The 17,654-nt window shown below is 41.5% G+C and overlaps 3 protein-coding genes across 4 annotated transcripts; all 3 read right to left on the minus strand.

Annotated features, from left to right (window-relative positions):
• Positions 1-2,708: 2,708 nt before the first annotated feature.
• On the minus strand, positions 2,709-8,566 carry LOC139210999 (cone cGMP-specific 3',5'-cyclic phosphodiesterase subunit alpha'-like). Of its 2 annotated transcripts, none has more exons than XM_070841233.1 (22): positions 8,099-8,566; positions 7,478-7,630; positions 6,923-7,012; positions 6,585-6,725; positions 6,367-6,441; positions 6,198-6,262; positions 6,034-6,100; positions 5,878-5,925; positions 5,631-5,780; positions 5,400-5,543; positions 5,254-5,319; positions 5,026-5,172; positions 4,640-4,747; positions 4,436-4,545; positions 4,243-4,330; positions 3,985-4,085; positions 3,794-3,901; positions 3,599-3,662; positions 3,433-3,507; positions 3,237-3,320; positions 2,923-3,073; positions 2,709-2,826 (listed from the first exon to the last, which is right to left on the minus strand). In XM_070841233.1, exons 1-22 carry the CDS (start codon positions 8,564-8,566, stop codon positions 2,789-2,791), a joined length of 2,541 nt encoding a protein of 846 aa, XP_070697334.1. In that variant the 3' UTR covers positions 2,709-2,788. The 2 variants fall into 2 exon arrangements, with proteins under 2 accessions (XP_070697334.1, XP_070697337.1); XM_070841236.1 differs by having other exon boundaries at positions 2,789-2,820; positions 2,917-3,073.
• Positions 8,567-9,669: 1,103 nt separating this feature from the next.
• Positions 9,670-11,858, minus strand: LOC139211293 (free fatty acid receptor 4-like). Its single transcript, XM_070841583.1, has 3 exons — positions 11,319-11,858; positions 11,117-11,248; positions 9,670-10,044 (listed from the first exon to the last, which is right to left on the minus strand). The coding sequence occupies exons 1-3, from the start codon at positions 11,856-11,858 to the stop codon at positions 9,670-9,672; spliced, it is 1,047 nt and encodes a 348-aa protein (XP_070697684.1).
• A 1,530-nt stretch (positions 11,859-13,388) lies between these two features.
• Positions 13,389-17,441, minus strand: LOC139211294 (centrosomal protein of 55 kDa-like). The gene is made up of 9 exons (XM_070841584.1): positions 17,289-17,441; positions 16,864-17,106; positions 15,704-15,769; positions 15,279-15,429; positions 14,903-15,029; positions 14,615-14,804; positions 14,455-14,529; positions 14,079-14,201; positions 13,389-13,562 (listed from the first exon to the last, which is right to left on the minus strand). The coding sequence occupies exons 1-9, from the start codon at positions 17,439-17,441 to the stop codon at positions 13,455-13,457; spliced, it is 1,236 nt and encodes a 411-aa protein (XP_070697685.1). The 3' UTR covers positions 13,389-13,454.
• Between the last annotated feature and the right edge of the window lie 213 nt (positions 17,442-17,654).

Raw genomic sequence — 17,654 nt, forward strand, 5'->3', positions numbered from 1 at the left:
GCCTGAAAAAAATGAAAGCAGGGTCACAAGCTGTTTCATGGTCTGTCTTCCTGCTTCAGAGGGAGCTTGTGGCAGATTAAAGCTTTCACAAATGAGGGAGGTACCCTAAAGTGACCACTCATTTCTGAGAGGAAATAGACAAAGGCGAATTGTGGACATGTAGAAGCTTGAAGAGACAGAAAGCAGCAAAAGCCTTTTTTCACAAGCAAATTTTGGACTCAGTGGAGAACACTGCATATTATTGTGATGGGTTCTGTCTGTGGTTCATAAATGCCATCATTCATCACCAGAATAGAATGCACTCTGTCTAGCAACTATTTGACCACAGCGATGGCCTGCAGCGATTTAAGGGCCAGAGTCTGGCGTTTCTAAGTAAAAAGCCAAATTTGCGTCTTCATCTTCATCTTCATCTTCCCCGAGTTATTCTTCTGACCACCTTTTTATACCTTTAAGAAAGCTTTTCTCACCATATGGTCTCCATCAGTTCAAGACCCCCTTTTTGTCCAAATACAGAGGAAATCTCTTGGGAATTCATCCAACAACTCCTTGCCCTTATATGTTAACACATACCTCCTATCTGGCTCTCTTACATAAACATCCACAGAGAGGACACACACATATACCATATAGGATACACATAGCACATCAGATACCACAACAGTATTACTGTAAATAACATTTGAAATCAATAAATCAACATTCACACTCATTCACACAACCGCAATGATTATCTGACAATCATTCTCATATTATGCTGTAAAGCAGAGGTGGGAACCGTCCTGCTCCAGCGAAAGCAGCACGTCAGGTTAACTTGTGTTGCTCTTTGACCTCTGTCACATGCTGTCTTAAGGCGTTTCAGTCCACAAAGCTGGCTTTCCTGCTATGACGTGACTGCGGGGCTTATGAAACTCTATGAACTATCAAGTTTGCATGCCACCTGTCAGTCATGATGATCTCTTATGGCAGTGACACAACAAAACACATCTCCTTAAATGTACATGATTATTTAATAGTAATGTGTAATTTGATATGAATGCAGAGACATACTTAAACATCTGCACAAGGTGAGTAAGTTAAAGTGTAATTTTAATCTCTTTAATAACTAGATTTTAGGTGGTTAGGTTGAATAAAGGTCCTTGTAGACTAGAAAGAAGTAACACCTTGTACAGTTTTGTTTTCATCTGCTGGTCATTCCAACTGAGGCCAAACAACATGCTAAACAGTCAAAGGTTGAAACAATGACTTATTTTAAATAATTTACATATTTTAAACAGTAGGAGGGCAGACATTTGTACACCTTTGTAAACCTCAGCCTACAAGGGGAGATTCATGATTGATTCATTTCCTCGTACATGTACTCCCTACACAATTTAGCTAGCTGCACGCAAATTCTTCTCACTCAGTAAGACGTATATTTAGATTTGATGGATGAATATCAGCAGTTTAAAGTGAAAGCAGCTCCTAATCAGCAGTGAGGTTTGGTCAGTCCTGCTCTCCTAACCCCCTCTTAGCTGGATCTCAGTAGTGAACATAGTGAACACAGAGGCATGCTGTCAGTCATGATCAGTGAGACCGTAAGTCACCATCAGGAAACTCCCTCTACTCTATAACCAATGAGCTGCAGCTAAAACACTCTGGCATTACATCCATGCTGAAATGAAGAACAAAACGACAATTTTCCTTCCTGCTATATTTGTGTCATCACAGTTTTAGGATTTGCAGAATGGCTAAAATGCACAGAACAGGCATGATTTGGAATTGAACTTTATTTAATTTTTTTCCTGTCGTATACATGAAACTATCACACATAAAATCACGTATTTAATGCTATAGATGCACGATCGAGTCGAATTTCTTTGCAATGGTTGCATTCGCTGAGATTCAAAGTTCTCATGTTAACAAGCAAACAATCAGGAACGAAACACTGTGCTATCCATGCCATAGACATAGTTTGGAAAAGTAAACTTAACATTTCAGCTTTAGACATCACAATATATCATAATTCACGTGTTATTTCTCGCTCAAACGATGCCACTCCTCCTTATCTGTGATGAATTTGACTCTGCATGCTGCACGGTGTTCCTGTGACTGACTTTTCCTGCCCTCTGAACGCCACATGTACTCAGAACACGTTGACTTATAAGAAGAGCTGCAGCGTTTTTGCTTTATGTAAGCTGGGGACTTAAAAAGGAAAGCCTTGGGGCTCCAGGTGGCTTATAACTAAATCCAATTTAGTCAAATCTTCTTACATCTCTCACCCATTTGCTAGGGTCATAAGTTTGTAATTTTGAAAACACTAAGTGCAGTTTAAAAAAAAATTTAAAGTAATTTTGTTCATTAAGCTCTTTCTCAACACAAAATAAGAGCATTTTATTGTAGTATTTACATTTCAAAAATACTCAGATATAGCAGTTCTTATATTTCTATTCACATCATATCCAACGACAAAGAAAGTGAGCTACATATTTATATATATATATATATATTGCACATAGTATAAATATTTATAATAAAATACACAAATGCCCTCTTCCCAATGTTTCAAAGTAAATTTTTTTAGTATATACAAGAATAATAAATATAAGTTAAATGAATGTTTTCATAGTATTAAGACTGGTGCTGATTAAAATAGCGTTCTGTGTCAGAAGATAGCAGAACTATATAAAAATATAATAATTCAGGGATTGTTGCACTTTAGAATTCCCTCATCTGTGAACACATACACATGCACATACACTCACTGTACAAATCCTCATCCATTCACAAATGCTTCGACGCTCCCGGGGGTTTAGCAGACAACACACGTCTTTGACTTCCCGCCTTGATCTGTAAAAGGAACACATGACAAAGACAGTGAGCAACATTTGAGAGTGCAAACACAGAATGAGCAGCAGGGCTGTGCCTGCAAACAACAGCGCTCACCTTGTGCATCTCCACCTTCCAGCCTCTTTTTCTCATCTTCGATAGCCTTTATCTTGGCCTCGTGGACATCTGCGAGACCTCTCCACTGTCCCCTATTGATGTTCAATCCTTCGAACATGGGGGTGATCTCTGTGTGAAAGCGAGAAAACTCCTGCAGACACGCAGAAACATGTGTAAGGGAAGACACAAACGTACAGATAGCAACACAAGTTCAGACAACAAAGAGGGAGAAAAGGATGCATGAGAAAATACAAAATAATATACAGATCACGTTTGCATTTATAAATGACTAGTGTTTATTTGGATCGATATACCTTGTACACAAAGGAGCAGACAAAGTCGATGAAACCACATTGCATCTTAGGCAGCTCATCAGCATGATTTCTGTCCATCATTGGCTGAAGAAGAAGAGGAGGAGGAAGCAGCAGGAGGTGATGAATATTGTTACGAGTTTATGACAACGAAGAGAGTGCAGGCAACACAGCAAGAAACATAGTTTGGAGCTCTTACAATAGGCTGTTGGTCAAGAACTGTCCTCTCAAGGTCTCCCTGCTCCCAAAATTCTGCTGCCACCATCAGGGCGACCTAGGACCGGAAGGACCAATTGAACAATGAGAACAAATGTGTGAATGATGCTTTGTAATCACGTTAATTAAGTCTGAAGAAGGGAGCACACCTTGCTCTGAACCTCCCATGGCTTTGTAATGGCTGACAGGTCACAAGCCGTCATCATCATTGCCCTGCGGAAAATTCAACACCGTCAAAAAACATATTTTCGAATGAGAGCTAGAGCACCACATAAGACAATCTAGAGAAATAGAGAATAGATATTATAGAGATAGAGATTTCAAGTGATAAACTGTGCATTTACATGATAATTTCCTTCCTGACTGGATTGTTGGAGATGAAGCTGATCTTCTCTTTATCGTCTGGAATCCCTTCCACAGAATCCACAATCTTTTGGAACATTGTTCTCTTCCTGGAAGACGAATAAGCTGTCACATCTTCTCAAAGTGCTTGAAAATCATTAACAGGCATTAAACTACTCCCGACATTCCTTACTTGAAGTAGAGGGCGAGGTCAGTGGCAATAATGCAAACTTCAAACAGATGCTGGACCGTCTCAAACTGACGCTTCTGAAGGTTTAGGAAAATATTCAAATTCTGTGAATGATTGCAGAAGAAGGAGGTTAGACAACAGCCAAGATTTTGGTGAATCCATCTGAAAAAAAATCTAGCTGGTTGCTGTACAGTATAAACAACATGTATCTGATAGATTCTTTTCTATTTCAAACATAAATGCTAACATATGAGGACCCACCTCATTCTCCATCAGTGTCTTACTGTACTCAAGATGATGTCGCTCCAAAATTGAGGAGCTGTGCAGTTTTGCCAGTGGGGATAAACTCCTGCAAGAGCCCACCAGAACCAGAACATGTCAGACTTTGCTTATTGTTTTCAGTTCCTTATCACTGATTTGTCATTGACCTGAAAATGACCCAGAAAAATCATACTTTGTTTGATAGAGATTGTTGGTTCCTCTGTGGTCAATATCGTGGCAGAATCCAGCAGCAACCATGGCAAAGGCCTCGAGATCAGTGTAATACTTCTTCAGTTTACCTGTCTGTTGGGCAATAGAGAGGACAACCCTGTGTCACAACGAACAGAAGAGCAAGTAATAAAAACACCGAAATATTGGCATGAGAAACCAGACTCACAAGCAGAAGGGTGAACATGGTTTGGCCGACGTTGAAGCCGTGCCTCCAGTTGTGGTAGGTGATGTCACGGTATCCCTTGCGAACGGTGTACATCCATCGTGTCAAGATCTGCATGACAGAAGTGGAAAAATGCAAAGCAGTGCTGCGTGTTTGTACCTGCATCGTCTGATAAAAACATCGATCTACTTAAAGCAATGGAGATCAGCCTTGCAAAATATACAAACACAAAGAATAGCTTTCAAGTGCCAATTCAGCTAGACATAATGTAATCTCTCTGCAGCCAAAACGCACATTTGTTGGTGTGTTGAGTGGTTCAGAGGTAGCGCGCTGCCCTGACCAGGGAGAGGGTGAATACAAACACGTTTCCTGACTGCTGAATACTGTACCTCAGCTGGGACTTTGAACTTCTCTACGACTCCCAGTTCAAAAAAACAACGGATTCCACACTTGATGAGCTCTAACTCAGACAGCGGAAAGTCACTGAAGCGAAACTCCAACAGCTCAACGGTCTTGGCTTCAGGGATGTTGGATCTCTGAACGTTGGAAACACAGCGTAAGCAGTCAGAATGCCATCACAAACAAACTGCGGTTACGAGGAGCATCACGGCGCTTACCAACAGTTTGTACATTTCCTTCTGGTCACAGTCCTCTGGTGCAGAGCCAAACTTCTCTTGAGTGTTCTGTGGAGGAATGATAGTTAAAAGGAAGCTTTATCTACTAATATGTTGAAGTAATAACAGACAACTGGAGCAGAGCTTACCAGAATGCTCTGCACGTCATTTGGTGTGGCTGTTGTCTGGTACATGAGCATTTCCTTGGCAATATCTTGACTCCACTCTGTCCTGTTCAGTTTGTCGTACGTGTCACTATTCAGAGTGGACCAGCCAAGGAACTGGGTTAGAGCCTGGTGACAAACACAAAACAATCAATTTAATACTGGAACTATTGTAATAAAACCCAATTCTTTTGTACAAGCTATTGTTTCCCGTACTTCCGTAATCTGTTCATCATTCTCGTCGAATGGTTTGCCATCCCTTCTGTTGTAGAAAGTGGCAACGCCGACAATCTCTTCCTTTTTGTTGACGATGGGGAGGGAGAGGACATTCTTAATCATCCATCCAGTCTCATCCACCGCTTCTTTCTGTTGAACAGATCAAACAGAGTATCCACACATTGTTGTAAAAAAAAAAAAAGCTAGTGAATTTAGTTGAATGGCATTTGTCGGTGAAGAACCTCACCTGAAACACGAAGTACTCGTCTGCCTGAGCATTCATCATGTTGCAGATCTAGGAGACGAAAAAAAGGTATTACATGTGTGTGTTTGGAGATCAGCAGACCAACGATACTATTTATTGTTTTACTATAGGGTTTGCATGAACAGAAGTGGAACTTACAAATCCATTTTCAGCCACATATGATGGGAGTCCACTGACGAGAGCCCAGTGGTCGGCAGGAGGGCCTCTGTGAGATCAGAGAGGATCAGTAACTGCACGTCTCCTCGTTAGACTAAAATATGCAAATAAATCTGTAAATGTGTCGCAGTACAGCTGATACTTACGGGATAACTTTAATCTCCTCTTTGTCTTCCAGTAAGTAGTCAATAATCTTGTAGAAGTTGATTTCCTAAATGTTTCAAGCATAAAAAAAGTGCTTTTTAATATTTTCAAAATCTTGAAAATAATGTTACATATATAATGTTACAATAACAAACCCAGTGTTGGACTTACTCTGCCATCAGGTGTTTTGGGTCCTTTGTATGGCTCCTGTTCTCCTAGTTTGATTGCCCATTCATCAAAGAATTCCTGGTGAAGAAAAGGCCAAAATCATGTATCTATATATTGCATATTTCGCATTAATAATTGTGTGCAACAAGTGCATGCAGCTACAGATACTATTGCAGTCAAATGATCAGTTTAAGCTTTTTTAAAAAGGTTCTTCTACACACCTTGTCTTTGGTCATGTCCAGGAGTCCCACAGAGTATCTCTCACACTTGATATATGTCCTCACTGTGTACAAGGCTTTGTGAAACTGCCTCTCGATATCCGTCAACTCTTCAAAAACTTTGCTGGCTGACCACAGAAGAACCTATAACAAGGAAAATAACGACAGCTTATGACTTGTGTAGGAGCTTTTGATTCTTGTGTCATTCCATTTATTGTTTTTTAGTGCAGCTGGAAAATCAATATCTGAAAAAAACGAGGAAAGCAGTCAAATATTTTCCATTTCTTTCTTGGAAAAACCAGCCCTGACAAGTTTATCTATTTATTACTGTGTATTTTTACCTGGCTTCTCCTGGACTCCACATCCCACATGTAAGCAGTGTGATCTTGGAGAATGATCACAGCAGCAAAGTTCACATATTTATTGAAGAGCTGTGATGAAAGAGCAGAGAATCATATTGCTTTATGAATTACATTCACATGTTCCCCTTCAGTGTTCTTCAATGGCAACAGATTACAGTCACTTTCTCTTGCTTGTACACTTGCATGACCTCTGGAGTCGCAACGAGGCCGCGAAACATGACGAGAAAAGATGTCTGAGCTTAAAGGATTATAAGTTGAGCTGTCATAACGTGGGCTCCAAAGTCAAGCCTCTAAATATAAAGGTCAGCGACAGGAAGCTGGTGGGCTAAAATGGGTTATTTTACCTTGCAAGTCAAGATAAGGATTTTGACCCCGATACTGGATTTGTCTATTTACTACAGGTGTTAAACGCCTGCAGCCTCAACGGCACACTTTCAGTCAGAGCAATCTGTTTGAGTTTGTGAGTCATCCTGGCAAACACGCTAATAATCAGTCCAAACCTTGTCATCAAAAATGAACATCCTGTCCACCTACCTCCTGATCACTCTTTGAGAATTCATCAGCACCTTGTTTATTGAGTGCCATAACAACGCCGACGGGTTCCTTTCCATTCATAATGGGAGTAGTAATCATGCATTTAGTGGTATATTTGGTCTGTTTATCCACAAAGTCACTGAAATGAGAGTCCTGAAAATAAAGAGAGAATTGTTAAAGGTTGTGTGTTAATAAACAGACTGCAAGATAAATGCAAAAAGACATGCATACTATTAGACTACTGTTAAGTTACACATCAGCATGAGAAATGTGAGACACAAAAGCAGAAATGATAATCAACGTTGATATTTGTTCTCAGTGCAGTTTAATGAGACATTCTAGTTTAAACTGTAGCTACAGAGGTCCAGTGTCGTTAAAAAACAGTTAATCTTTCCTCAGTTGGCACTCTTTGGGCTGAGCATCACTGTATCTCTGCACAGATAACACTGAGTCTTCAGGGTTTAATTACACAGAATTGCAAGATCAGTCCACTACATGTTTCCTCAGATGTGTCGTGCCTGGTTTAGCCTGTTTGTTCCACAAAGAACAACTGGTTTGGCTATATTCTTCAATCTATTTGTCTTATTACTTTATTTCTAAATTTTGAGGACATTAGCTCACCTTCTTCACATCGGGAATATTCAGAGGCTTCTTGGAATGTGCTGTCCATCCAACAATTCCCATGTCGGTGGGAAAAACAATCTCCAGATTGGGGTTCACTATATTTCTCTCAAATGGAGAATTGTGTGTCACGTCGAAGAGGATCGTGGACAGCTCAGGTGTCCCGTTACGAGCCCTGTAGCCAAAGTAGCTGCACCGATCAGCCTGGATCAGCAGAGCAATCCTCTGGAGAACTTTATGCAGGGCTTTTTCCATCGGGTTGGTACCCTGCATCTCCTTCACAAGCTCAAATATGAACTCAGCCTCCTGGATGGTGGACACATCCTTGTAAGAGGCTGGGTCTTTGACCTGGACCTGGTTGTTGAAGGCAGAAGTGATCACATCTGCCTTGACTTTCTTGTCATAGTACTCCTTAGCAAACTGTGGGTTGTTGTCAAGGAACTTCTCTACATTGTCTTTGTCTGCCATGTTGTCCAAATTTGGATAACTAAACAAACAAAAAGATGCTCCTCTCAGATGGGAAAAGCTGAAGATGTGGCAGGGCAGACCCTAATGAGACATTTCCCAAACGCTCTGTGGACACCAAAGCTGCAGCTCCAGCCTTCTCCCCGGTAACAGAAGGTTGTGAGTGGCTTACTGGGTAAGGGGATCCCAGGGGGCACTAATAACTGTGACGCAAGACTCATAAAGCCCCTGAGCTTTCTTAACGTGTAAATCCAGCCACTTGTGATTTTAGTGGCGCCAATCCCATCATGGGGAATGCTACCTGAGTTATGGCACCTGCAGTATTACGTGCACTCTAGAGGAGGTCAGGCAGCAAGAGGTCAAGACAGCACTTATTCCTGTGGGCTTCTTGAATCTATGATAATATACTGAGATGACTCCTCTGTAAATATGTGTATACAGTCCGTTTGCAAAATGATATTCAAATCAGTGTTGATTCATTTTAAAAATTAGAAAGGCACTGTGGTGTAAAGACACACTGAATGATTTTAAGAGGAGGAGGAAAACAACATAATGATATCAGGCAAAGAAGATCAGAGGAGCGATTAACCACTTGATAAAAGCTGTTTAAGTATCTTACAGCGTCTGAGATACAGTGATTCATGACAGGCTATAATGACACCTGGCAAGCTAAAACAACAGCAGGTCAGTTCAGACCAAATACTGACAGTCTCTGGTCAAATTTCAGAATTCATCTACAGGCACAAATGTGTGTTTGTTTGTTATGTGCCTGGCCGTCCTGGGCTGCCTCTGACGGCGGCTACATTTAACCAGTGATGGGATTAAGTAGGATTGTTTACTGATGTTTGAGCTTATTTACTCTTGTTGACAGGCAAACTGCAATTTGTTAGTAGGATCTGGTTACAAGATTGTGTACTTGATGATCAGCTGAGAATGGCATGACTAAAAATAGTCTTAAAAAAGGTGCTCTGAAGTTTCGACACTTTTGAGAGTAATGCATCAGCTCAGGATGTATGTATTTTACGTGAGAGGTGTATGTTGTCATCAGATATCACCAGTGGTTTATGTAAGCTTGGATGGTCCAGTTGACGAAGCAGTCATAATAATCATGGCTGTATCCCTCGCATTCGAACGCTGCCACCTGGTTTTGTCAGCGGTGCAACAACAGAGCGACAGCAGAGCCTACGCCACCCGCTCTTGAACTGGCAGACCGAGTAGAGGATGGGGTTGAGGGCTGAGTTGATCATGGTGAATGTTACCACCCAGAAGAACATGGTAGAGGTGACATATGGATGGCCCAGGAAGTTTCTGGCCAGGATGAGGAAGGTGACGATGAAAATAGGGCTCCACATGATTAAGAAAGAGAGGACAAGGACTAGAAGAGTACGGAAGAGCTTCATATCCTGGCGGGACACATGGTACTGCAGAGCGTCTGGCTGGCTGTCTCGGGGTCGGAGCCCTTCCCTACAACTTTTAACAATCTGTATTACAAATAAAATAATGTTACATAATATTAGCATCCTGTTCTTTATATGATGTGGACAAAAGCTATTTAACCTGATTGATTTACATAAACACATGGAGCATGATGTCCTTTATGTTTGTCTACAATGCGTATCAAAAAGTCCCAGAGCTAAAATTAAATAGTGGCTTTTCAGAATCATTTTCTATTGTCTGTATCACTTTAATGTCCACATTGAAAGAACTGGTTGCCCAGTATAATATTGACAAGTTGATAGTGCAAAGCTCTGAACTCATACAATTAATAAAGCACACACATCTCTGTTCCCACAATGACAGAGAAATGACTAATATTCACAGTCGGGAATAAATGTTGAAGGAATAATACAGCTCTCTTCACGCAATTTATTAATTCAAGGGAAAATGCTTCTTAAATGAACGATCATTATCAAGAGAGGAGCAGATTTAAGTGGGGCCAAGAAGATGAGTGGAGCAAAGACGTCCTCAGTCTACAGTGATGGACTGAAGCCTTTTTGCCTCAACCTCCAAATTTTAAAGGAAAATGTTGGTGACACTTTATTCTTTATTCTTCTTAGTGTCAACAAAACCAACAATGACTTGATCCAACTGTTACCTATTGCCTATGTATCAAAAGCGTGGTACAGCTTGTTCTTTTGTGACATATTGTTGTCCAAAAACAATTAAAAACAGCCACATTATTGCACCAGGTAACATGTAGACCGTGAAGACCAGCAGTGTAGTTTATTTTGAGTCAATCTCACATGCTGCTGTAAATACTTGCAAGAGCATCAAATGTATATTAATCTGCTGCTGAAAATTGTCTCCAAAAACTATTAGATAAAACTACACTAACTGAACTATACTTCAGTAGGAATGAATGGGCTTGGTGCTGAGTGTTACAGATAATGTTGGAAACTATAAAAAGATGGACTCATTAGTTAGCAGTAATAAAAATACAGAAAACCACATGCTTATCTTTTGGGTTCCTGATGCTGAAAAACTCAACCTCTTGAACAGTCCCTTCTGTCACTTTCTGACATATTTTCCAGTCAAAGAGCCCAATAAACTCACCTGTAATATTTTGCTGTAACTGACCACAAGCACACATCCTGGGAGAAGGAAGCACAGGGCAGCGAAGGCCACGTTCCACATAACCTCTCCACTTGTGTCGGGCCACATGAGAGTACAAATGTGCATACGTTCCTGTGGAAAAGACACAAAAGTAAACATGAATAGATCAGTGGCTGGATCAGAGTTTACCTTTCATTTATACCTGCTCAGGGAAATCCACTTCCATGACAGTGAAGAACAGACTGAGGGGTATGCAGGTGAGTGCAGAAAAGGCCCAGATGAAGAGGAGGGTGGCGGTCACCATCCTGGGGTTTAAAGTGGACACAGTCTGCAGCCGAAGGATAGCCCGGACCCTCTCCACGCTGATGGAGGCCAGCGTGGTGATGGTGACACAGCCGCTCATACAGATGACATACAGCACAGTGTGACAGGCAGCGTACCCCAGCGTCCAGGACACAGTCCACCGCACCGCCACAATCAGCGGGATCATGCTGACGAACAGCAGGTCGGCCACAAACAAGTTGAGGGTCAGGATGGTCTTGTTGGCCAGCAGTCTGCGTTCCCAGGTAACCAAGGCCGCGGCTCCCACATTTGCTGCCACGGAGACCAGGAAGACAACTGTGATCGCCAGGGTCTCAACAATAGTGGTGGCACCATGATCCGAGTGGTGCAGCTCGGAGAAGAAGGAAAAATAAGAGAAGTTTCTCAAAAGCAGAGGGTGAGCTTGAGGGTTAATATCCATACAGGCTGAAAAGGGTATCTGGATGTGAAATGCTTACTGATGCACTCCAGGAGAGAGAATGAGGAAAAGGAGCTGATAAGGCACATAATGATACCAGAGAAGGGAGGAGGGGGGATAGCGGGTGGTGACAGGCCTTTGTGATGCTGTTTGCTCCAGCTGCTATCTGAAACTGTGTCAGACATAAGATGTTCTTTGCACTTTTGCTTTCCACTGTGTGGTTAAACACAATTTTCTGCAATTTCAATGTCGCATTTCTTTTACAAACTCTTTTTCACAGCCAATTATTTTTGCACCAGATTTCTAGGCCTCTTTAGGATAACACCACAATTAATTACAGAACTTTTGTTGTTGACAGGGACTGACAAAGCTTCCCTGTGGGTTAATCCAAATCCCAGTCTACTATCAATGCATTTGGTGAACAGAATTACTCTGTAAAACACAAATTAGCTGTTCAAATCTAATTAGTTTAGACACCACTTAAATGTACGCTGTCAATTAGATTACAAGGTGTATTTCCTGCATTTAATTTTTCCTGATTTTTTAATATTTCCTTCTTTTTTTTTTTTTTTTTTTAATATTTCCTGAGTAGTGATACAGTAACTGAATGTTTTTCATCTTGTGCAAACCCTACAGTGACAGGTAAGAGGGGGGATTTACCCAAGATATTTTTTCAAATTAGCTAACACACATCCTCCATGTCTGGAGTTCATAATCCACAAGAGAAACACCCTCTTGGCTATACATCTGCTTCTCAGACAGACTAAGCTCATATTAACTTTCCATGAAAATGTCTCCCTGTGCACAGTTCCTGAAAGGCACAGCAAGTTATGAAGTGTCTAAATCATATTAGTGTCTTCATCCTAGGTTGACCCTTGGTGCCACGTTCCAATTCAAAGACCACAGCCACTGTACAGACCTCTGACCCCGAATATTGTTGGCTAGCAATAAGGTTACTAATCCATCTTTAAATAGTACAGGGAAGGGATTACCTTACACAATCTGTTTTGAGCTATTCATCTGGTTTGAACAGGGGCCTGGGAGGAGTCAAGGAGCTACAGTATGCAGTAGTACAGCAGCATGATTTGACAAAGTCCTGCACAGCCATGCTAGCAGCCCTGCAGAACTGCACTCATACAAAACAGTGCTTTGAGCTGAATGCTAAAACCCTTAAGCTTACAGCACTGACAATAGTAACATGCTAATGTTTAGCAGGTTAGCAAGCTTTCATTTGATAATCAGCAGTAAACACAAAGTACAGCTGAAGATGATGGACATGTCTTGTGTCGTGTCATGTTTTGTAGCTAGTTGGCCAAAAATTAAAGTTCTGACTCTCACTCAAAACCAGAAATGTGACCTGCTGGTGTTGGCAGAGAAGTTGAATGATAACCAATATCACAAGGATCTGTCCTCTAGGGACCTTGAATATGTGGAGAGCCACTGCTGTCTTCTGGCAGAGTAATTAAGCAGAAGCACAACCTCGGCAACTCAACACTGTAGATTTATTGAGATAGCTTGGACCTCTGGCTGGACCACAGTGTAGGTAAAAGACAACCCATATTACAGAAGATACAGAACTGAAGACGTTCTTGGGTCAGCTCAGTCTAGACAGATTTCTAGGTGGTTCATCAGTTCTCGGTAGTGACTGGCTGGATACTCGGCCCGGCAGCCAGGACACTCCAGGAAGCTGCAATCCTGCTGGTTTTTCTAAAATAAATAGAGACATCCATCAGTTTAATAAGATTCTGTGTGATTAAATCACATTTTCATGTATTTATATCATTTTTGACCAACAAGACTTAAAGCTGCACTCATCAATATTTCTAATATGAACAATAGAGGTCAAAGGGGTCTCTCATCATGACAAACAAAATTATCAGTGCTGTAAATTGTCCAAGCTCAATGGCTGGATCATCATCATTATTTATGCTAAAAAGCTTTGATAGACCCACTCTAAGCTACCTGCCCAGCACCAAACAGTAGACAGGCAAAGTTAGCAACTAGCTGTTGAACACAGTGTAGCATTTAGCAGCTAAAGAGCCAGATATTTGTCTCAGGAGTTCATGGAGATCAAAACTGAGCCAAAAGGGAAGTGAATGTAATAGTACGTGGATGTCCCTAAGTGCCCAAAAAAAGATCAATTAATGCAGCTTTAAGGTTCGTCATTGATGACGTTGAGAGACACGAATTACTAATCTAGTCCTTTGCAGTATTCATGCCAACCTTTGACTGTTCTGTCACATGGTCTTTCGTTTTTTGCAGCGTCTTCAGAACTCTGACCATTTGCTTCTTTAAATATGAACAATCCTGCCTCTCATCTTCAAGGTCTTGTGAAGAAATCTTGATCTAAAATTTAAAGTTTGCATTGCAGTGGAAAATATAAAATAGTATCGCTGTGAGAAAAATAATTTTCAAATATGAAAAAACGTCTCTTTAGCTTATGTAAGGACTGATCGTTCCCCCTTTAGAAGGAAAGAACAGTGATCAGAAAGTATGAGTCAGGCTTAGAATCACAAAGGACAGATTGACTGACACCTTGACTTCCCTCAATTTCTAGTTAATACTAAAGACTTCAACTAAGGGGGTGTGCATGTCATACCTGTCGCTCCAGCTCGGCTATCTTTTCCTGGTCTGCGTGGTGACGGTTTAACATAAACTTCTGAAAGAGATTCGCCTGAAAAGGAAGTTGTATTTTTTTGGTTCTTCAGTATTTTTATTTTCCCCCCACTTACTGAGTGAATCGTTCATTGAGGATGTACCTGCAGCTCAAAGTTTGCCGACCTGCGCCTCTCCTCGTTGAGTCGGTACTGGAGGTCTTTGGCTTCATCCCTCAGCTGTTGCTCCTCATCCTCAGAGCAATGATGATCCTCCAGCACACTTTCTCTGCTCATTTTGTCAGACTGCAGCTGCTGCTTGAGCTCCTCTATTTCATTCTTCCTTTCCTCGCAACTAAACAGCAACTGGTCTGTCACGTAGCTGATAACATCATAGCTTTCTCCAACTTTGAGCAGGACCATGTTATTATATGTTTTTAGCAGCAGACATACCACACTTGGGTTAATATCAGGGTCTGGTGTGTCGTGTCGACCTCCTCCCTGAGCACCTCCAGCTCGTCTTTGGCCTTCTGTAACAGTCTTTCATAGTGCTGCATCATCTGGCACATTTGCTCCTTCTCTGTAATGAGAGAAGCAAAAGATGGAAATTAAAGGAAAAGTCAGGAGACATGCACAATCAAAGATGTTATTTACAGCCCTAAACGTGCTCTGTGCAGTAACAAAACACATGATTTAGATGGTGCACTGCAAGCTACAGATTCTGTGATAGTGGGCTACTCCAGGGCTATCTTGATATCTTAAAAACTTTGTTGTGACAGTCTGTTGCCCCAGTGGTGAGTGCCCACTGCCCACTGTCCCTGTAGCTCACCATCTGAATGGTCCTCATTGTGCTGCTGTGAGCAGGCCTGATTGGTTTCGCTCAGCTTCTTCTCCAGCCATAACATTCTGGCCAGAACCGCCCTCACATAGGCCTCTCTCTGCTGGTCATAATCCAGCCACTGCTTGTTCTTCTCCAAGGCCTCGGGGGATTCAATAAAAGAATGAGAAGCACATAACACAGAAAGACACTTGTGCCAGGGAGGGGGGGGGGGGGGGGGGTGGCTTCAAACCACAAACACTTAGCAAGACATGTATACTGTACACAGGCACACATGCCCACTATGAAAGAAATGTGCGCACAGAGCGGAAAGTTAAAAGTAACTCAAAATACTGAAAAATGGAGAAAATTATTCATTAAAAAAATACAAACGGACGAGACATTTTCCAGTCATGTGGCAACCACACAGCACTTACATCAGTGAGATGCTTTTGGAGATCTATTACATTGTTGGTCGAGGTCGTTTCATCTGAAGCGGAGTCCTATATGGCAACAGTAAAATATAGTACAGCCTTACACACATGTGAATGAAGAACTAATTTTACCCAAACCCTCAGCTGCTCCTCAAATGAGACTGTATTGTTGGATATCATAACAAGGAGCAAAACAATTAAAAATCAAAGTCTTCAAGTGTTATGACGTCTCCAGAGTGGCACTGTGACTGTATGCACTGTATGAAGAACTGTGTTTTTATGGAGATGAGCACCCTTTCTCTAAATGGAAAATAAAAACAACTGCTGCCATCTAGTGGCAAGAGGTGAGAGGGGCTTGGCACTTTTCCACTAACACCTACTAGGCTCGACTCTACTCGGTTTTTAGGGTTTTCCATTAGGTGATAGTACCTGGCACCAGGTACTTTTTTCGGCCGGGGCTCCAAGCGAGCTGAGTCGAGCCGAAAATGTGACGTCAACAGACTGCAGGCCACTGATTGGCCAGGGAGTGACGTCACCGGATGAGTCATGAGAGCGACTCGTTCACAACAATCAAACCCGCCATTTTTAAAACCCCTAGCAACAGCGACCGCGCGTAGTTTTTTTTAAAATCATTTCTGTGAACGAGGTAAATGGCTTCACGCAAACCAAACACCTGATGTCCTTAGTTGTGTTTGTGCCGCATACAAATTACGCCACTGGAGTTTCGGACCGCCTTGCTATGACGACCCCACCCACGTTGAGTCGGTACGCAATTGTAATGGAAAACGACCGAAACCGAGTCGAGTCGAGTCGAGGCGAGTAGTGCTAAAACTGTGTAATGGAAAAGCGCCTAAACTGTCTTAGCAGCAACACAACCATAGGCCTTATTCACACAAGACATAGATTCCCCTTTATTTGCACATAACACCTGTGCTTAAGTTGTCTAATCAAATAGTCCGATGTGAAAATGGTATTTTATGTGCTATTTTTCTGCACTGCAGACTGAGCAAAACATTAATATTTAATATTTTAATTGTGTTATTGGAAGAGTTGCCATCATAAATTATAACACACGTTTTTTTTTTAATAAAAAGTAGCATTTGTTGTCATTTCCATAACTGAAAACATACATCCACTTATATTAAAATCAAGCCCTGCTGTACCTTCTTCCCTGCAACTTTGTTCTCGAGATACTGACACCTGGTTGTGACGCTCACAAGCCTGTTCTTGATTTCTTCCATCTCTCTGCAGTGACTGGATATGCTTCTATTTCTCCTCATACTCACTCCGTCCGTCAGCATCCCTTCTTTCTTAACAGGCTGTTCTGATGGCAAAGTAATCTTCACATCTTTGGCCGTCGACTGCTGATAACTCTGCAGCCTGACAGTTTCTAGTAAGAGGAACCTCTGAGAGAAGAAATCAGTTGTTTCACTGACGCTCAGCTGCTGCAAAACAAAACTACAGCTCAAGCCAGAAACATCATTTGGAGGAGTTAGCGGCACAGTCTGAGTAACCTTGGCTAGTTGACCATGTTGTGTAAATACCAGATAAACAGCACTGATTGTTTGAACAGTTTGACTAAATTTACCTCCATTAGCTTATTATGCTCTGAATGTTGACGAGACATCTGAACCAGGGTCTTCTTCAGGTAGGCATTCTGCTTCCTCAGGCTGTTGACGACCATGTCCAGCTCTGACTTGTGCTTTTTGTTGAGGAAAACCTTATATTTGGAGGACGCCATCTCAGTCTCCTGATAACAAGTATTACAAGAGACTGACACAAAAAGAAAGGATGACTATGACAGAATATACACTTTCAAAAATATACACTCTGAAAAGCTTATTTTCCTGTTGACATTAACAAAGACAATAGGGAAAATCTGAACTGGACCCAAGCTTGTTTTCTAAAAACTAAATTTACAATGTAATACATACCAAATCAACTCCAGGGCAAA

Source organism: Pempheris klunzingeri, chromosome 12 (assembly GCF_042242105.1).
Source record: "Pempheris klunzingeri isolate RE-2024b chromosome 12, fPemKlu1.hap1, whole genome shotgun sequence".
Classification (NCBI taxonomy): domain Eukaryota; kingdom Metazoa; phylum Chordata; class Actinopteri; order Acropomatiformes; family Pempheridae; genus Pempheris; species Pempheris klunzingeri.